Consider the following 21,787-nt stretch of genomic DNA (forward strand, 5'->3'; position numbering starts at 1 on the left):
TTACCACCATCCCTACAGTTCCTTTACACATACTTAACAGAGCACTGTAGGCGGGAATCACAGGCGGGACACAACCACCATCCCTGCTTACCACCATCCCTACAGTCTCTTTTCCTTTTACTCACATGAGAATCCAATTCCAATAAACTCATGAACATGTATGCAATCATGCGCAAACCCAGTTTTCTTTACAAACATGATCATGCATGCAATATGCGATGTACATGAACAAGCCATAACCAACAACCAACAACCACAATTCACAATGCAAACAAACACACAACTCCGTCCACAATCCATCCGACCCCCGAAACTCCTCGGACTCAGTCCGGCAAAACAAACCAATTCACAGATAATATGTGTTAATGCAAAAATATATTTAAATCACGAAAGTTCTTTAAGGAAAATACTTACAGTGCAATATAACAATTTCCGAAGGATCACGAAGTTGAAAAATGCGACGTTTGAGCAACACCACAGTGTAAAATACATTGTGGCCGTGGGTCACAAATACCAACTTTCAAACGGAGGCAAACGAAGACACAAGATTGATAGGGTAGGGCCTAGGGAGGTCGATGAAGCCAATGGTGGTGGTGGTTTGCCGTGGGTGGCGGCGAAATGGGCGGTAGAAGACCAAAATGCCCAAATCGGAAATGTAGATGGTGGAGCTTCACTGGTGGCGGATCGGAGGTGGGGTTGGGTCCAATGGGTTGCCAAGAGGTCGGGGATGAAGTGGTAGGAAGATGGTGGCCGAAGGTGGCGCGACGGCGGCGCTGGAACGAAAGGTGGCCGCGGCTTTGAAGGGCTATTGGTGGTTAACGGCGGTGCGAATGGAGGTGAGATTGGTGGGGTGAGGTCGCCGGCGGCAGGGGAACACAATAGGGTGGGCGGTGAAGGCCACCGCTGGCTCACAGCGGCGCTGGCGTGAAAGTGGCCCGCGGCTTCGTGGGGTGCGTGCGGGCTACCGGCGATGAGGTAGGGGCTGGGATTTGGGGGGTGAGGTCGCCGGAGGGAGGGGGAGCTGGTCGGCCGGGCGGTGTCGCACACGGCGGCGCGACGGCGCGACGGCGGCGGGCTAGGTGAAGGTGACGGACGGAAGAGAGAGGGAGAGAGCTGGTTCGCGCGCACGGGGGAGGGGAAAAATAAAGAAGAAAAAAGAAAAGAAAGAAAAGAAAAGGAAAGAAAGAAAAATGGAGGGAAAAGAAATGAGGTCCAATCCTCATAACTTGGGTCACAAAAATGATCCAACGGAAACGATTTTAAAACCACAAGTTAAATAAAATAATTTAAACGTAATGGTAAAGTCAAATTGAAATAATTAAATCCCACGGTAATTAATTTAAATATTAAAAGCAATTTAAATGCATAACAATAAATAAATATTAAGAAAGCACATAAAAATAATTTTCACCAAATTAAAATCATAGAAATAAACTCTCTAAAAATCCAACCAATTTTAAAATAAGAGGATAAATTTTTGAACAATAAAAAAAAATAATCCTTCAGTAAAAATACACTAAAATACGGGGTGTTACAACACAGTACTATTCTTTTGTCACTATCTGATGGAGTTTTAAGAGAGGTTGCTGACGAGGAGACTGCAACTGGTCTCTGGTCGGCACTAGAGAATCTATACATGAAGAGATCTCTCACCAACCGGTTGTATTTGAAACAACGGTTATACACTCTCAAAATGAAGGAAGGTACTCTTATTTCTGAACACCTAGATGAATTTAATAAAATCATTATGGATCTGAGGAACATAGATATTAAGCTTGAAGAAGAAGATCAAGCGTTAATTATTTTATGTTCATTACCCACATCTTTTGAGAACTTTGTGAATTCCATGTTGTATGGTAGAAATTCAATTTCCTTGGTAGATGTAAAGTCTGCTTTGAATTCTAAGGAGTTGAGGAATAAATTGAGTGTGAAGAACACTAATGAACAAGCTAGTGGCTTGTTTGTTAAGGGGTCCTCAAGCAGGGGTAGATCGAATGACAGGGGTTCAGAGAAGAATAAGGAGAAATCCAGGGGCAGTTCACAAACAACGTTTAGTAAGAAAAACGTCAAATGTCATTACTGCCATAAGTTTGGTCACTACAAGAATGAGTGTCCAAAATTGAAAAACAGAGAGGACGACACTAGTTCATCTAATGCCGTTAGTGTTGCTGATGATAGGTCTAAGGACCTAGATCTTGTTCTAGCAATTAGCGACTCAAGTAGTCGCTTTAGTGACAAGTGGGTCATGGACTCAGCTTGCACTTTCCATATGTGTCCCAAGAGGGACTGGTTCACTAACTATGAATCGGTCAACGGAGGCTCCGTTTTGTTAAGGAATGATATGGGTTGTAGAATTGCTGGAATTAGTTCAGTCAGAATTAAGATGTTTGATGGAATTGTCCGGACATTGTCTAATGTTCGACACATTCCAGAGTTGAAAAAGAATCTTATTTCTTTGGGTACTCTTGATTCTCTGGACTACAAGTACACTGGTGAAGGTGGAGATATCAGAGTCAGTAAGGGCTCTATGGTTGTGATGAAAGGAGATAAGACAAATGGTCTTTATTTCCTTCAGGGCTCTACAGTGACAGGTGCAGCTGCAGTGTCAGTTTCAGATGATCCAGATTCAGATGTCACCCATTTGTGGCATATGCGTTTGGGTCATATGAGTGAGAAGGGGATGTCAATTTTGAATAAGCAGGGTTTGCTATGTAATCAGAAGATAAGGAAACTGGATTTCTGTGAACACTGTGTGTTTGGAAAACAGTGCAGGGTTCAATTCTCTACAGGGGTTCACAGAACCAAAAGTTCTATGGACTATATTCATTCTGATCTTTGGGGCCCATCTTCCGTCCCGTCAAAAGGTGGAGCTCAGTATTTGCTTACGTTCATTGATGATTTCTCACGGAAGGTTTGAGTTTACTTTCTGAAGCAGAAAAGTTATGCATTTGTTAACTTCAAACAGTGGAAAATTTTGATTGAAAATCAGACGGGCAAGAAAATCAAGCGACTTCGCACTGACAATAGTATGGAGTTTTGCGGAGGTGAGTTTGATGAATTCTGTAGAAATGAGGGTATTGCCAGACATCGTACAGTTAGACATACTCCACAGCAAAATGGGGTAGCTGAACGGATGAACAGGACTCTCTTGGAGAGAGCTCGCAGCATGCTTTCTAATGCAGGCTTGGCTAAGGATTTCTGGGCTGAAGCAATCAACGCAGCCTGCTTCTTGGTCAATCGTTCTCCAGCCACAACGATTGGTTTGAAGACTCCGAATGAGGTATGGTCTGATACTCCTGCTAATTATTCAAATTTGAAAGTTTTTGGTTGTCCTGCATATTTCCATGTTAATGATGGAAAACTTGAGCCAATAGCTAAGAAGAGCATATTCATTGGGTATGCCAGTGGGGTGAAGGGATTCAGGTTGTGGTGTACTGATCCTAAATCACCCAAGTTTGTGATCAGTAGGGATGTCACTTTTGATGAAAAATCCATGCTTAGTCCGAGAAAGGAGATTACTGAGTCTACAGGACAAGAACAGGATGTTAGAAAGCAGGTGGAGTTTCAGGTGGAAGCACCACAAGGGCTGCCCATTGGCGCCCAAGATCATGCTATTGTAGATGAGCATGATTCTGATTCGAGTAGCGGCGCACAAGGTGAGCAAGACTACAATATAGCGACTGGTAGACAGAGGAGGCAGATTAGACCACCTCAGAGATATGCTCATGCAGATATGGTGATATATGCTCTTACTACAGCAGATAATTCTCCCTCTGGAAATTTTCTTCTCACTAATCTTCTTCATGTCCCATTAATTTCTCGCAATCTACTTTCTGTTAGACAGTTTTGTCTTGATAACAAAGTTTTCTTTAAGTTTCACTCTGACTTTTTTCTTGTGAAGGATTCCCATTCCCAGGCGGTGCTTCTTCGAGGACCAGTTGAGAACGGACTCTACACTCTACCTTCCACACTTGCTTCACCTGCTTCCAGATCATTCTCTCCTCAAGCTCATCTCGGCACACGAACCTTTCCATTGCTTTGGTACCAGCAATTAGGACACTCATCATCCCGCATCACTCAACTGACTCTCCAACGATTTCATCTCCCTACTACATCTCGTTTAGCAATTCCTCCATGTTCAACATGTTTTCAGGCCAAGGCTCATGCCCTTCCCCATCCCTTATTCCCCTCATGGTCCACTGGGCCTTTTAAACTTCTTTTTTTAGATGTTTGGGGCCCTGCCTCTGTTTTGTCTACTAAGGGTTGTCGCTATTATATTTCAATATTAGATGACTTCTCTAAGTATCTTTTGGCTATTTCCCATAAATGTTAAATCGGATGTTTCTATGATTGTCATTGCCTTTCTTCAGTTTGTCCATAATTCCTTCTCGTGTAATGTTACCTCTGTACAAATTGATGGAGATGGGGAATTTCACCCTCTTCGTCTTATTTTTCAAAAAAATAGAATTACTCACCGTCTTACTTGTACTCATTCCCACCCTCAAAATGGAAGTATTGAGAGACGACATAGACATATTGTCGAAACCGGATTATCTCTTCTCTCTCATGCTTCCATGCCTCTTAAATATTGGACTGAGTCCTTTTTAACCGCCACATATTTAATTAATCGTATGCCAACTCCTGTCCTAAAAATAAATCTCCTTTTGAAATTCTCATGGGCCATGCCCCTGATTATTCTTTTCTTCGGGTTTTTGGTTTCGCTTGTTGGCCCAACTTAAGACCTTTTAATCGACACAAATTGGACTTCCACTCTCAAATGTGTGTTTTCATGGTTTATAGCCCAGATCACAAAGGCTATAAGTGTCTCCATCTTCCCTCGGGTCGGGTTTATATCTCAAGAGACGTCATCTTTAATGAACAGTTTTTTCCTTTTAAGCCCAACCCCACTGACTCACTCCCTCATTGTCCAGCCAAACACCAACCTCTACTTTTTCTCTTATCTCTTTACCCATGGCCCAAAACCTTGGCCCATCTTGCACTCTATCTACCTCGCCCAATGTCTCCCAGCCCACTTCCCCTACTTCAATTGAGTCAAACCCTAACTCTTCATCTCCTACCTCTGGCGACACTACCCATTCTCTACCTGCCGTGCCTCCATCAGGTAACCTCTCAAATCTTGCATCTTCACTTTCTTCTTCACCCTCCTCTCACCCGATTAAGCTTCACCCCATGACCACAAGGTCTCGCACCAACACCCTTTGTCCCCGTGTGCGAACCGATGGCACGGTTCCGTGGCCCTCCAAACGACCATCTGCGTCACTCACCACCTCACAGACCTCCTCCTCCTCATTCCTCAAGGCCGCTATACCCGAAGAACCCTCTTCCTTTTCCGAAGCCAACAAACACTCAGAATGGCGAACTGCCATGGCTGAGGAATTTCGTGCTCTTCTCCTCAATCAAACCTGGGAACTTGTTCCTCCCAATCCCAAACTCAATATTCTTGGGTCCAAATGGGTTCTCAAAACCAAGAGAAAAGCTTATGGAACCCTTGAACGCCGTAAAGCACGGCTCGTGGCCAAGGGATTTCATCAGCAATCGGGCGTTGATTTCACTGAAACCTATAGTCCTGTCATTAAGCTAGTCACCATTCGCCTTCTTCTCTCTAATGCCGTGACCTCAAAATGGCCTCTTCATCAACTTGATGTGCAGAATGCGTTCTTACACGGGAACCTTGAAGAAGCAGTGTTTATGCAACAACCGCCAGGTTTCGTTAATCCTGATTTTTCTTCACATATATGTAAGTTAAAAAAATCTCTTTATGGCTTGAAACAAGCCCCTAGGGCTTGGTTTTTAAAATTATCAAATAAGTTAATTTCTCTAGGATTTACTGCTTCTTGGTCTGACCCTTCCTTGTTTATGTTGAACACTGACTCTGATTGCATTTATATTCTCATTTATGTTGATGATTTAATAGTCACTGGGTCAAGTCCGAAACTCATCTCTGATTTCATTCATTCCTTAAGTGTTCATTTTCATGTTAAGGATTTGGGTCCACTTCATTATTTTCTAGGCATTGAAGTCACTAGGGATTCTTCTGGATTATATCTTTCTCAATCCAAATACATCAATGATCTGCTGCACCGCACCAACATGCACTTGTCCAAACCTGTTACTACTCCTATGTCCTCTTCCATCAAACTTACGTCTATTGATGGTAGTACATTTGAAGATCCACAACTTTATCAAAGTGTTGTAGGTAGTCTACAATATCTCTCCTTCACTAGGCCTAATATCTCCTTTGCTGTAAACAAAGTCTGCCACTTTATGCACTGCCCTAGGGTACCTCACTGGCAAGCTGTAAAAAGGATCCTTCGTTACCTTCACCAAACACCTCGTCTTGGCTTACATCTTTCTTTCTCCTCATCCTTTAAAATTTCAGCCTTTTCCGATGCTGACTGGGCAGGATGCCCTGATGATCGCAAGTCTACTGGAGGTTTTTGTATTTATTTTGGCAGTCATCTTGTTTCTTGGGGGTCAAAAAAATAAGCTACTATTGCTCGGTCTTTCACTGAAGCCGAGTACAAATCAGCAGCAAACACAACCTGTGAAATGCTGTGGTTGCAGAACCTATGATAAAAGAACTTGGTCTATTTTTAACTCACCCCCTACACTGTAGTGCGATAACCTAGGCGCCACCTATCTGTCTGTGAATCTGGTTCTTCATTCTCGAACCAAACATGTAGAACTTGACTTTCACTTTGTTCGAGAAAGAGTTGCAGCAAAAACACTACAGATATCCTTCATCTCCAGTAGGGATCAAATAGCAGATGTCATGACTAAGCCCCTGTCATTAGCACGGTTCCAATTGTTACGATCAAGTCTCACTTTGATCTCAGTGCCACTTGACTCGCGAGAGGGTATTAAGACATCTCACGTAGCTGTGCACCAGCCACAGAGCAGTTCTTTGTGCATACCCAGCTCACGTAGCTGTGCACCAGTAGAGTACCATGATCACCAGCCACAGAGCAGTCCGTTGCATATCTCCAGCTCAAGTAGCTGAGCACCAGCAGAGTACCATTACATGCTCTGCATCAACAGAAAGCAATATTGCTATCCTGCACATATAGCCAATGATTCTTCACAGCCACCTGTCAATATTTGAGTGGCACACTTTGTAAAGTTTGTTATAGAATACACGCTATAAATAGACACTCGGATGTACACAGAATGATTCATTGAAAAATAAATGAGATACTTTTTCCTATGCATTCATTACCGATAATATGTATGGACTTTTCTCAAACATCTCTTGTGCATTCTTCTTCTCTTTGTTCAAACATCCACGAAAGCCCCCTTACCCAAACAAAGCCCAACGGACTCCTCCCCTCTCTCTCCAGAAGAACCCTAACTTACTCTCTCTAGAAAGCCACCCGTCTATCTTGATCCTTCTCTCTATTGGTGGCGTCTTTATCTTCGCAAAATTTTTGGTGTTGGTATTGTGTACATGGTTCAAGAGAATTGTTTTTGGCCTATGCCATATTCTGCTATTTGTTCTCTCTTGGTTGAAGTGTAAATATCAGGTTTTTCATATGCTATTTATGGTTATGGAGTCAAAGCCCTTGTTCCTATATACGGAAAGATATTTAATTTCCAAACCCTAGAGGTTTCCCATTGCCAACCTTGGTAACAATTGGGATGTTTTCATCTTGAACAAACTCAAGAAGCAAATAGCATTCTTATTCTTCTTAGTTTTTTGGTCTCAAATTTTAGGAGTATGGGATGGTAATACCTCATGTGGTAGATTTTTGTTTCCTTTCCTTTTAGCTGATGTTCGTAATAATTTAGGTTATTTTCATGTTAAACAAATTTGAGAAGTAGATAGCATTTTTCTTCTTTTTTTTTTCTTGGTCTCAAATTTTAGGCATATGGGGAAGGGCAATACCTCGTGTGGTAGATATTTTTTTCTTTACTTCATCCATTTTTTTGTAATGTATATCCATAAGTAGATATATAGAGCTTTGAAAATGATGCAAGCTTTGCCGACAGAGAGATTTGTGCATGGAGGAGGAGATTTGTTACTTTTTAGTCAAAAGAAGATATTTTTGATGGGTTGAAAGGAGTGTGAGAGTTGAATTGTTTTCTAGATAGTCTTATTGTAGTGTAAATAGAACGGCTATGTAGCATTAAGTTATTGGAGTGCTGTTTTTTTAGAAGAGGTCAGTCTAACCAGTTATAAGATTCTATATAATATGGCTCACCAAACAGTCTGCATGTGATAGATCGCAGACATCCTTTGCAACAACTTCCTTGTAGGACACTTGTAGCTAGCTAGCTACTTCAGTCTCAGTTCATAACTCCCCTGACAAATAAATAAAACTCATTAGTCATGTGGGGGCCGCGTCTGCCGTCGTTGAAATGCATGGATGTCGACATATATATGTCATGTCCTGCTAAAATTAAATTAAACATAAATTATCAGCTGTACATCTTCGTTCATTCAAAACTGCACATGATCAAAATTCATATTAATATCCAATTAGTCCAACATCTTAATTTTATGAAATTAATTTACGTATGTGCACTCAATCAATTGCGTACGGCATTTGAACGTTAGATACTCCAAGATCTTCCTCTTCCCCCGGCCCGTTTGTCTTCCTTTTAACCTAAAATCAAGAATGGCCTGAAACAATGAATTCTCTTTAAATATTCCAACGGCAAATGGGAAGGACCAATTCATATTGATTTGGCAGACAAAGGAACTAAAACGCTCGCTTGATTTCCTGATCATTACCCTTGGTCCAAGAGATAGATCATACTTTAGCTAAAAAATATAATATAAAATTAAATTCACAAAATCACGTGGTTAATCGATGTGAGATTGTAAAATTAACTTTATAGTAAAATAGATTTAAAGAATTGGATTACATAAAATTATATCTATTTGTGAGTTTTTTTTTGTGTACATAAACACTTTATGTCTGTACAGCACTTCTCATATTAAAAGTTTATCAAGATGATCACCTAGAATTCCTACCTTTGCCGATGTAAATTCCTAAAATATCAGTCTATTTTTATATTTGAATAATAGATTTTTTCGTCTTAATATGATTTGAATCTTAATTCTGAATTTCTATTAACCATGCATCCGGCCAGCTTGACAAAACTACTTTAATTCTTATTTGGACAAAAGAAAAAGCCCAGTACTCGATCATTATTACAAATAATATAAGCCGGATGATGTTTTGAACACTTATAATTTGGATTTCTTCTGTTATATATTTTTCAATCATCCTTATCATAAACTCTTGTTAACTGTAAAGAAATTTATAACTCTAACTCATTTAATTAAAATCAGTTCTATAAGAGATGATTGTTCATTCCTTATAAATATATCAAAGGTCTTATCCACAGACAATATATGATTATTTCTCAACACCCTCACTCACGTGTAGATCAATATTTTTTTCTGGTCCTTGTCACGAGATAAGTAGTGTGGAACTACATTTGTCCTGTAACAGACTCTAATATCATGTAAAATCATCACTTTTTCCAAAAACTTAACCTGATGGGAAGATGTAGATTTTATTATGTATTTTATATCTTAACACTTCCCCTCACGTGTCGGCCAAACTCCCATTCAATAGATGACCCAACACGTAAAATATTTAATTAAATGAGATAGAGTGTATAGTCAGAGTTTGAACTCATGACCTCTGCTATGATACTATGAAGAAATTCATGGGTCTAACTCATCTCATTAAAACCGGTTCTACAAGATAAGATTTCTTATTCCTTATAAACATGTCCAAAACTTTATCCACAGACAATATAGGATTACTCATCAACAAATTGGTCACTTTTTTTTTGTTTTAATTTGCAAGTGGCATATTATATAAGACTTTGTCCCTAGCAATCTAGCTACTTCTAATAATCCTAATATATTTATAATACGAGCCTCACGTCTAATATATAATTTTAAACTGATTTGTTTGGAATTTTTTATTTTGCAATAATTGACATAAGATCACATGATATATTTTTGATGTCAGGAATCTCACATGATTTATATAGCGATCAACCTAAGATATATTCAATTACCAACTTGGGCGAACAAATTAATTAAGAGTTCTATTTCAAAAAAAAAAAAAAATTTATTAAGAGTTGCCGGCCCGACGCACGCATGGACGGCCGGCCGGCCTTCATCGCGCGTTTGGAGTTTTGTAATTAAGCAGGAATGATCAGTACGTCATTGACATCCAATCAATCTAGATTAAAAATATTTTCTTCAGGTACAGACAAAGATCAGTTGATCCATACATTTTTCATGCCTTAATATAATTTAGTTACGTACGCTTTAGTAAAACTTTCTTTACGTGCCATCTAATTTCGTCATTGACGTCTCACCGTTATTTATCATTTTATTATTTATTACTTATTTTATTTTTATTTAATAATTGGGACTTTTCATTTTCTGACAAGAATTTCAAAATCTCGGATTTCTTAATTAACTATATATATGAGCCCCGGCCACTAGTGAGTTTTAGGAGATTTTATCAATAAACCTTACTCTCAGGCCTAGTTTGGACAGATAGATAGATGCATGCTTCCATCGTCTCATCTCATGATTTGATCATCTCAATATTCAAACACCATAAACACAAACTCTTCTCAATTTTAAATTTTCAACTTTTTCATTTAATTATTACTTAATTATTACAACTTTTCCAAAAATTAAAAAAAAACACAACTAAACAAATCAACATTTTTAAATCCTAAAACAAATTAAATTATATTAAAAAATTATATTCTAACAATATTATTTTAATTTTATAATATTTTTATTCAAATTTTTCTCTTTTACCAAAACCCTATAAAACATTTTAACTCAAATCATTTATAACTCATCTCAATTCAAATATCTCACTACTATTCACAAACCATCTCAACTTATTATCCAAACCAGGCCTAAGAATCTTCTCTATATTTTGCATATTTTTTCAATCTTAATCCTTAACTTTGTTAATTAACTAAGTACTCATTCTTATTTTGTCGGGCGTCACTTATTCAGTTTGATAGAAGTAAAGAAAATAAATAAATAAAAGAAAGGCAGAAGAAGAAGAAGAAGAGACAGATAGATAAAAAATTTCTCACTAGAAGAAAACCCCGCACGCCAAGCGACATGATCTCCATGCTCCAAATTCGAAGGCAGAGATACCAGTATACCAATATTATTATTCATTACTTTTTTCATAGAAAGTACTGGTAAAGTAAAATATATCAGTGCATATCGATAGACTCTTGAGTGCAATATTCTTTGATATACTTTGGGAAAAAGGATCAAAGTATTACTCCAAGCTGGCATTATTACGAAGTTTCGATTTCTCCATCGGGAACAGGCCGATGATGATCAACTCCCGAAGGCACACCAGTTTGATATGGATTGCCGAATGCAGCATGATTCCCAGGACGCGTGAAGACAATCTATATATATATATATATATATATGTAATATTAATTTCAAATTAATATTTGTGAGTTCTAGCTCCGATCCAGTACTATAATAATTAATTAAGCTACGGATCGGAGTGTAATATTATTCTAAGATAGCAAGTTCGTGAGTGAACATATAATGATAATAATCATCACATGATCAGCAATTAGAATTGAGTGTAAAATGCATGCCATGCGATCCCATGAGTGAATATTATCACAATTATATACATACATACATATATATATATATGCGTCAGTATAACTGCATGCACGACATCATTAACGTTTATGGGCAAAAATCATGTCATGTCTAGCTAATTAATCAGGATTTTCCCTACTTGTTTGCATGTTACTCGATCTACTTTCACAATCTTTATAATGCAGTTAAAAGAGAGTTTGTACTGTGTTCCACTTTCACAGCCCTTCTATCTACTTATAATTTCATATGATTCATCAGCTGCTAGCCGGGACACTGATCACTTCGGTTTGCGTAGAATCATGCATTGATCATGAGAGTTTTCATGAAACACTACGTACCGAGTAACAAACATTCATTTGGCATGAGCCAAAGTACTGTTGTTTCTGTAAAGAAACATAATTAATTACTTATTACCTGATAATCTCCGAGTGTACGCGACTTAAAACCAGCTGCACAATATTCAAAGTAATATTCCCACGTCCTTATAAACTTTTCATCGAAGCCGAGAGCGAGGACTTTGCTGCAAAATGAATTTATAACATTAGCTATCATAAACATGATTAGTTATAAACCCATGATCCCTTTCATCTCCGAGATAGGCCTGCAGGTTTCAGTAGGACGCCTCCGGGCTGATACTCAGATATATCATCGGTACGTAGCTTCATCAAGTTGAGGTAATTAGAGTCTAGACCAAACTTCTTTGAGATACTGACAAAGTTATAAGAAAATAACACTAAATTCAAAATGATTATTTCTCTTACCTCCGGTTCTCCGTGAAATTTTTTCTCCAACATCTGAGTGTTTGGTAGTAATGAATCCCGATGTTCGCCAAGAGCTCCACGCTGCACTTAGATAAATTGTATAAATTTCCGAGAGATTGTTATATAAATACTCAAAAGAAAATTACCAAGGGAATAAAGAATATTTAATATACCTGAATCTGGATGCAGAAGCCATGGCTGCTGTTATCCTGCTTAGTGATGGCAGGCATCCACCGGGGAAAATATATTCCTTGATGAAATCTGAACTTTGCCTATACTCATTATATCGTTCATCTGGTATCGATATGAACTAAGAACAGATCATCCAGCTTAAAACAGTTAGCAATACGCTGAAATTGTCACAAATTCTAGTAGATCATCGTAGGAAATAGTAAATAAGCGGCTAAACCTTTTTTTTCTATTCAAATTACATACACTGAGTCTCATGGACTTTCATCTTTTTACAGTGTGATGATCTTTACATCATCAAAGTTATCACTCGACGTACACTTTCGATCCCAGGTTTCTAAAGAAGAGATTGATGAATTGTTGTTCATGGACCAAGGAAGGGCTTGGATACAATCGGATTAAGCTTTGGTTCAAGTGGGGTTTCGGCCCAATTAATGCTTTGGGCCGGCTAAAGTGGGTTCTTCAAAGAGCAAGTGTGCTAGACTTTGTGTTCGTCTTTTCATATTACTTAATTGTTTGCCATCTAGAATCTTAATTTAATATAAGAAACTATTATAATATTCCACCGGACATAAAACAGTATATTTTTTAAAATTTTTTTTGAGTTGGGGCGACGGTTTTCAAACTCTAGACCTCTATTTTGGGGGCCGGGTTTATGTTAATCAAATCACAAGACTTTGGTAATTCACAGTATTTTTATGGTGAAAGCCGGGCAACATTTTTAGCTTTTCCGCCTATATTATATCAGAGTTTTGCTAGGTATAAGCGAGTTCGTGCATCATATCTCGTACCGATAATTTTTTTAATTTAAAAAAAAAAATTTGGAGAGAAGAAGAAAATTTTCTATATCATAAAAATTATTTTCATCTTTAATTTATATCATTTCGTTAAACATATATATTATATATTAATATTAATGCACAAATTGATATACGAACTTACTTGCAATAAGATTTTTCCATTATATCATTACCTGCAGAACAAGAAGCCCGTCTTCTGCTAATAGTGATTCACAGCAACCAAAAAAATCTTCCATATATTCATGGCCCACATGTTCTATCATCTCGCTGAAAAAGTTGCATCAAAATAAATATCATGGTTTTTGTTAGAATCATTATGGGTAGAGATATTCAAAGATTTGGTAGTAAAAGAACTGACCAGGATATAATTCTGTCATATTTATAGGTAGGAGGCAATTGCCGGTAGTCGCAAAGAAGTAGTCTAATATGGTCCTGATCAGATCAGCAAAGTTGATTGAGAGTCATTTGGAAGTAACTGGACCTTTAAGAGAAGAATTTCATTAGATGTTCTCATGCTGAGAGAAGAACCGGATCATTGTTGATCTATGCAACTTGCTTCCTAAGATAGAATATGATGTATCAGTATTACAGAGATTACAATTTATATATACAATGTACGGCATTTGATGAGTCCCACGATTACTTGGATTTGTCTAATGTATAATAGGATAAAGAGGGCTAGCTGTTATGCTCAATTTCAGCCAGAGGAAGTCTTGCCATGATTTACGGTGCTGTACAGATCATGTATTAATATTCAAGGAATGATATTTGTAGTTTCAAAATATGCAAGTTTCACATATTTATTTTAAAAAAAATAGATAAATATGAGTTAGACTCGTATGAAAAAATTATTTTTTTAATGTTAGACTCTAATGTTCTTAAAAGGAGTATGTGGGACACATACACATTAAAATTGTATCTAACATTACTCTCAACATTTCCGACAGCTGATCAAAATACGATTGAGCTTCTAAATTATACGAATGGCATCTTATATATCCATATCTTAAAATAACTTTAATAGAAGTTGTCTTTTATTTCAAATTATCAAATAAAGAAAATAGTAGGTGATATTAATTTCAATTTCAATTTGGGCACTGAGGAAGAATGTGAGGTTCTTCTTGGTTCAGCCCGAGGAAGAAAATTAATAGAGAGACCAGTCGCATAAAGAACCAGATGATGAAAACTGATGCAACGTTCTGTATCTGGCTGCAAAATTGGTTTAAATTGCAATATAGATGCTTTACTAGACAAGTTCTATATATATATATATATAAATATATATATATATTATGTCGGAAACCTCTCCAAGGCAAAACCTACCCCTGCAGAGTAAATTATCCCGATCCCGTGTACTGCACCAGTGTATATATATATATATATATACGTATGGAGTACCTGAAGGCCAGCATCTTTCACTTTCTTTTCCGCATATTTCAGCTGCGCTTCAGACACAGTGATGCCAGTGTATTTGCACCCAGTTTGTTTGACAGCTTCAATAGCAAAGCCTCCCCATCCACACCCAATATCAAGGACCTCATGCTTCTTATCAATTCTTGCCTAGTAAATTGGAAATGAAGACACAGTAGAAAGTTTAGTGCAGAGAGAACTTCTAAAATTTGGCATGATCGCAACAGAATAGACCCACCATTTCAATCAGAAGAGAGATTTTTCTCAGCTGTGCAACCTTCAAGTCTTCATCTTCCTTCTGAGAAATGTTTCAATACAGATTAATTCAAGTGAGAAAGTTGACACTTTGTTTAGCAGCAAATCATCAACAGTTTGTGATACCGACCTTAAATAGAGCAGACGAGTATGTCATTGTTTCGTCCAAGAACAGGGAAAAAAAATCATTACTCTAGAAAAACATCAAACACGAATTGTAAGCCTCTACTTGTTATATATATACTAAGTCAGTAATCAGGTTCCAATACTATCAATCCAAACATGGTCTCAGACTGAACGCAGTTTAACTCGTTTATAAATTCAGATTGAAGATCGAGGTAAAACACGCAAACAAATAGATCTAAACGCATGAAATAAAAGCAGCGGAATTTACAGGTCAAAATGATCATATACCAAGTCATAATGACGAGAGATGTTCCTGCGACCCTGTGTAAGAGTATTTTGCCTCAGCAAATGCTTGAAAAAATATTTTGCCGATGCTATGCCAGCTGTGAATAGCAATGGCGTCCACCAGCCCCTAAAGCCAGCGAAAGGTGAATGCTCAATCGAGTGCATGCAATTCATGAGGAGATGAATAATATATAGTAAATAAAAAGCAGTTATCCAAGCTTCCAGCAAATTCTATCAGTTGCCATATATATACCTTCTGCTTTTCGACCTTGAGACAGAGGAATTTGATTCTCTACTGTCAATAAGAATCTGCAAAATAAATCAGCAGAGGCAAATGCTGAGGATCGGAAGCAAATACCAGTAGATCAAACATATAACCTCTGAGCTAGCATTCCCTTTTCGGATTGGTCAGAAAATTCATCTTACCATAAAAAGGTTTAGAAGACCTTCATTCTTATCGGTGAAAGAAATATCCCCATCAATATATGCATCTGCTAGGCCTAAATCAGCTCGTGTCATGACCTGCTCATAACCCTCAACTTCTCATCAATGCTGGGGAGAAAAATTGCAATACAATAAAACGATGATCTTTTAAATGCCAATATACTGCCTGGCCTACTCTTTAAATTTTGTGAAAATTTTCCTACTAATCTCAACACTATGTGACGCGATCTTCGTTAAAAAAAAAAAAAAAAAAAAAAAAAAAAAGAAGAAGAAGAAGAAGATTCCAAACACAGACTAAGAGTACTACCTTCCAGTAAAATTGGGGACTGTGAACTTTAAGAACAATTTTCAGAGAACAGTTTCTCCTTTCTCCTTGGAAGTAAAAGGTTGTACCATCTTCCTCCAATAATCTGCAATACCAAAAACGATGTCATATCAATCGACTCGATGAAATTTTAGTATAGTTAGGTAAAGTAGAGGAGACGGTGGCTAGCTGTTTTGACTGTACATAATACAGTGGAGGTTTAGGTGTTTGACGAATGTGGTGAAGAGATTATAAGTTCATGATTTTTAGATCTAATATTGGTAAATACTGATGGTGTGAGGGGAGTAATCCCTAGGACCGGGCTAGGTCGGCCCAGGAGTAGTGATCGGGTGACATGCGTTGGCCAGAAAATGGAAGGCAGAATTGTCTAACACCGCTATTGGCTAACATCCTAGGATAGTCCTTGTCCTTGAACCCTGGTGCCTAGGCAGGCCTAAGGAGTGGACGCATCTGACTGAAGCCACGCAATGGGGAACGAAAATGAGTATGCCATGATAGGGAGCCACGTCGCATTTAATGAACCCTAAGGTCGGGCACGTCATGGTGAACCCACGATCGAGCTTGACAGGTTTGCCACACGACAAGAAGGTGGCAGGAACACATAGCTTGAATATGGAGCGACACACCCACCATCTCCTTACCAAGAAGAAATGCCTTGAATAGGTATATATATCCCCTCCCTTAGCAAGGGGAAGGGGTTTGGAGACTTAGATACCTCATTTTTCACAATCCCTATAAGAAAATAGCATACTGACTTTGGCATCGGAGGTATCCGACACCACCCCGAAGCTCTCGTTTCGTAATAGTGGCAGGTGAGCGAATTGGGTCCCCGTGGAGTTGCTTCGGCAGGGAAACACGACATCAACAGATGGTATAACATAAGTGATTCAAATCGAATTTTATTAGTTTTTTTTTTTTTTTTTGGGGGGGTCAATATGGTTATGCCTATGTTTTGATCCGGTCTAATTTTATAAATTTTATAAAATTATATATATGAAAAAATCTATTTATAAGCCTAATTATTATTTTTTGTACACTTAGCGCAGACCGCTGATGTGGGCGACGCCTATAATTAAGTTGTTTTTGTTTTTTTTTTGTTTTTTGTTTTTTGTTTTTTTTTAGTTATGGTGTGTAAAGCTTAAAATGTTTGTTAGTTTAAAATTGGAAAGTGCATTCCCCTTATTAAAATCTCACTGGAAAGGTTGCCAACTATCTACTTAAAACTTTAGACAAGGACTACAAATTTTTTACACGACCCAGAAAATCGAAACAAATTCGACATTAAGGCGCTCATCTGTCTATACATGCATGGGATCAAGGCCCTTAAACTTGGCCGGAGGTGAGCCAGCCCGGCCCTGTCTCCGAGGTTATAGAAAAAGATGTCACTGCATTAAGGATTCATGATGTGTACATAAATGTATATATAGCTAGAAAAGAGTAGATCACTCACGTTAAACATCCGCTGGAGACATATGTTTGAAGAAACCTGGTAACAAAGAGGCGCGCCCCAGCTTCCATCATAGAAGGACGCACCAATACTTGTTTCGGCTTGCTCAGGAGAGCACCACTTTCACTGGGCAAACTATCATGTGCAGCAGCCATGCCTGCAGCCAGCCTCCCAATTACAAGTATACCTTTTTTTTTTTTCCTCTGCAAATTAGAGTACCGGTATGCATTAGGGAACAAAACGAGGGTTAATATTTATATTATATATATAGATAGTATCATGAGTACTAGTACTGTACGACCGAATTGATAAAAGAAAAAAATGGAGAGTGGGATTAATGAGTCAAACGAAATTACCAGTTGTCAAAGTTGTCTGCCAAATCAATTGCCAAATCAAAGTTGTCTAAGTATCTGTTAAATCTAATTGAGATAAAGGTGGTAAAATATTATTAAAATATTATTTTTTAATATTATTATTATTTTAAAATTTAAAAATATTGAATTATTTATTATATTTTATATTAAAATTTTAAAAAAATTATAATAATAAATTGAAATAAATTGAGATAGATTTAACTCACTACAATAAAATTATTTATTTGTGACTAATTAATTCTAACGAAATAATTATTTATAATTAAAATAAATTTATTTTAATCACAAATAATATTTTTACCGCAATTAAATGACCATCCATTTTTCTTATAATTACTTTCAAAATGAATCCATATCAGCATATGACATGAACTCCACTCCCTGGCACAATTGCATGCGTTCACCGAGTGGTACGCGCGGTTCCATGAATCTTTATATTCGTAGCTCTATTAAATAGTAGATACGTACACCTATGGGTGTGCAAAATTTTGAGAATTCCGACTCCGTCTGACCTCCGCTCCGACGTCGACTCCGATGGAGTCGGAGTTGTCGGAATTCGGAGTCGGAATTCAGAACTACTCCGAATAGTGATTCGGAGTCAAATTTTTTTTTAAACCACGTCGTTTTACAGCTTGGTTTAAAAAAAAAATTATTGAACGACACCGTTCCACTTAATATGGAACGGCGTCGTTTCATATGTCTTCCTAAGGAAGCCTTCTCCTCATACGTTCCCCCCTTCTTCTTCCTTCTCCAGTTCTTCTTCTTCTTCCTTCTCCCTTCTCTCTCGCGTCTCCCGTCCCAGTGACTGAACCATCCCTTCTCTCTCGCGTCGTCCGTCCCAGTGCCAGCATGCCGCCGTTCCTCGTTGCTCCTCTATTCAGCTTCCACCTACGGTGAGCCCTAAATTTATGAGCCCTAAATTTAATTCAAGCACGTCTCTTATGAATTGGAGCCAGCAATTGTGATTCTTGTGAATTGGTTGTATTGAATATTCAATATAGTCCAAACACGGCGCTCAAAATCCTGAATTTTACATTGTATTGCAGACTTGCGCTCGAGCGAGGTGTCGAGCGCAAGTCAAGCGCACGTTGTATTGAACATTGGCTCGAGCGCCACGTAGAGCGCAAGTCGAGCGAATCTCTCTGGATGGATTTTGCTCGAGCGCCACGTCGAGCAAACCTCTCTGGATAGATTCTGCTCGAGCGCCACGTCGAGCGCAATTCGAGCGAACCTCTCTGGATGGATTCTGCTCGAGCGCCACGTCGAGCACACGTCGAGCGAACCTCTCTGGATGGATTCTGCTCGAGCGCCATGTCGAGCGCATTTCGAGCGAACCTCTCTGGATGGGTTTTGCTCGAGTGTCACGTCGAGCGCACGTCGAGCGATCCTCTCTGGATGGGTTCCGCTGAGTCAAGCGCAAGTCAACCGAACCTCGATGTAATAATACATCGATACAATAATATATTATGATACAATAATACATGTCCTATTGTATAATACAATAGCCTAGTTTATTTTTAAACTAATTTTTTGCTTCTAATTTAATTTTTTCAGCTTTATTGATTGTGATATGGATCCTAGACATAGTGGAGATGATTATCCACAAAGGGATGTGGCGGATGCCAATGCTACAACTCCTACACTGGTGGGTACTTCCACCCTTAGAGCCACATCTAGGGCAGCTACATCTAGAGCAGCTACATCTTGTGCGAGTAGTCGACTCCCACTCCCAGTTGATATAGAGGATGAGGATATATTCAACGAAGAGGAAGAGATGCCCATTGAGCAAGATCAACAACCACGACCTTCTAAAAAGAGGTCGTGGATATGGGAGCATTTCACCAAAATTCCTGGTGAAATTGCGAACCCAGTAGCAAGATGTCATTACTGTGGATCACTTTGTGGATGCCATTCGAACAAGCAAGGTACCAGTGTGTTAATAGCACATCTAAATGGTTGTCAACGATATAAGATAGCGAAGGGATTGCAAGCCACTGATCAGACCAACCTCAGTTACCAAACTTCTACAGCCACTGATGGTACACAGACTAAGAAATTGGTCATCCCTCAATACAGTGAGAAGATGTTGAGGGACATGCTTGCAGAGATGATAATTACTGATGAGATGCCATTTACCACAGTCGAGAAAAGAGGCTTTCGAAAGTTTCTAAATTTTGTTGAGCCACGATTTCTCATTCCATCACGGTATACAGTGATGCGAGATTGTATGAAGAGGCATGCGAAGGACAAGGAGGAGATGAGGAAGATGTTTATTATCACTGGCTAAAGAGTGTCTTTTACGGCTGACACATAGACTTCCATACAGAACGTCTGCTACATGTGTATCACAGCACACTACATTGACAGTGAGTGGATTTTGCATAAAAAAATTATTGGTTTTAAAGAAATTGTGGATCATAAAGGTGCATCCATTGGGGCGAAGATGGATGATTGTTTAAAGGACTGAGGAATTCGAAAAGTGCTGTGTATTACAGTCGACAATGCCAGTGCGAATGAAACAACAATTGATTAGTTTAAGCGGAACACGATGGTGAGAGATGATGTCATTCGGGCCCACGAGTTTATTCACTTTCGATGTTGTGCTCATATCATTAACCTCATAGTTGTTGAGGGATTAAAAGAGGTTCATGATTCCATAACCTGAGTCCGCAACATTTTACGATATGTGAGGGGTTCCCCTCAAAGGCTTGCCAAGTTTAAGGCAATAGCAGAAGATCTGAAGATTGAATGTTCTAGTATGCTGTGCTTGGACGTTCCGACTTGATGGAATTCTACATACATGATGTTGGATGTGGCACAGAAGTACCAAAAATCATTCGAGCGGATGGAGGTCGAGGATGGGGGCCTGAGGTATGCTTTGTTGGAGCTAGTAGGACAGGGGCTCGGTGCGCTGGACGCACATGATTGGACCAGTGTGAGTTATTTTGTTGAATTTTTAAGAACTTTTTATGAGATAACCATGCGGCTATCTGGATCCAAATATACGACTGCGAACTCATTTTTCAACGAGCTCTCGGAGCTTCACTTCTAGTTGGAAAATAGTTGTACTGACTCTGCTGGATTGTTATCTGCTATGGCTACGAGGATGAAGATCAAATATGATAAATATTGGGAGAATATTGAGAAGATAAATAGATTGCTATTTGTGGCTGTGATCCTTGACCCCCGAGTTAAGTTGGCCGTTCTAGAATTTTGGGTAAATTCTGTCCTCGGGGCATTGAAGGCTGCAGAGTTTATTAAATTGCTAAAAAGTGATGTTGATGACTTATATCATCACTACAGTACTAGTGCTCAGCCTTCATCCGCAGTTGGTAGCTCCTCACATTCGAGGCCGACATGATTGACAGTTTCCTCAAGTGATACTGACCCATCTGTAGGGATTAGAGGCAATCGTATTATACAGCAGTATCATCAACTCATGTCAACAAGGAATATTATGCATTGTATATCTGAGGTTGAACGATATTTTATGGAAGCTGTCGAGGCACTTAGTGATGTATTTCAGTTATTAACTTGGTGGAAAGTTAATTCCACCAAATATCCAGTCCTTTCTCGTATGGCCCGAGATATGCCAGCCATTCCTGTCACTACGGTTGCCTCAAAGTCGGCATTTAGCACTGGAGGTCGCGTGTTGGATGCTTATCGGAGTTCATTGTCACCGTCAACCGTGGAGGCCCTCGTTTGCACACAGAATTGG

At 38.7% G+C, this 21,787-nt stretch overlaps 1 protein-coding gene across 8 annotated transcripts in view; it reads right to left on the reverse strand.

The window, feature by feature from the left end:
- The window catches only part of LOC121235448 (cyclopropane mycolic acid synthase 1-like), a 34,042-nt gene that overhangs the window by 5,691 nt on the left and 6,564 nt on the right, over positions 1 to 21,787 (reverse strand). The window contains exons 2-15 of one of the 8 annotated variants that reach the window (XM_041131815.1): positions 17,699 to 17,800; positions 16,231 to 16,333; positions 15,906 to 16,001; positions 15,733 to 15,788; positions 15,483 to 15,606; positions 15,199 to 15,261; positions 15,052 to 15,111; positions 14,802 to 14,963; positions 13,762 to 13,835; positions 13,577 to 13,670; positions 12,588 to 12,724; positions 12,415 to 12,495; positions 12,068 to 12,173; positions 11,126 to 11,442 (exon numbers count right to left, since the gene is read on the reverse strand). In XM_041131815.1, coding sequence (XP_040987749.1) covers positions 11,326 to 11,442; positions 12,068 to 12,173; positions 12,415 to 12,495; positions 12,588 to 12,724; positions 13,577 to 13,670; positions 13,762 to 13,835; positions 14,802 to 14,963; positions 15,052 to 15,111; positions 15,199 to 15,261; positions 15,483 to 15,606; positions 15,733 to 15,788; positions 15,906 to 16,001; positions 16,231 to 16,333; positions 17,699 to 17,800 — 1,375 coding nt within the window. In that variant the 3' untranslated portion in view covers positions 11,126 to 11,325. Of the gene's footprint in view, positions 1 to 11,125; positions 11,443 to 11,766; positions 11,984 to 12,067; positions 12,174 to 12,414; positions 12,496 to 12,587; positions 12,725 to 13,576; positions 13,671 to 13,761; positions 13,836 to 14,801; positions 14,964 to 15,051; positions 15,112 to 15,198; positions 15,262 to 15,482; positions 15,607 to 15,732; positions 15,789 to 15,905; positions 16,002 to 16,230; positions 16,334 to 17,698; positions 17,948 to 21,787 lie in introns of those variants that run through there. The other 7 variants (XM_041131827.1, XM_041131796.1, XM_041131820.1 and 4 more) reach the window with 7 other exon arrangements.

Source organism: Juglans microcarpa x Juglans regia, chromosome 1D (assembly GCF_004785595.1).
Source record: "Juglans microcarpa x Juglans regia isolate MS1-56 chromosome 1D, Jm3101_v1.0, whole genome shotgun sequence".
Lineage (NCBI taxonomy): Eukaryota > Viridiplantae > Streptophyta > Magnoliopsida > Fagales > Juglandaceae > Juglans > Juglans microcarpa x Juglans regia.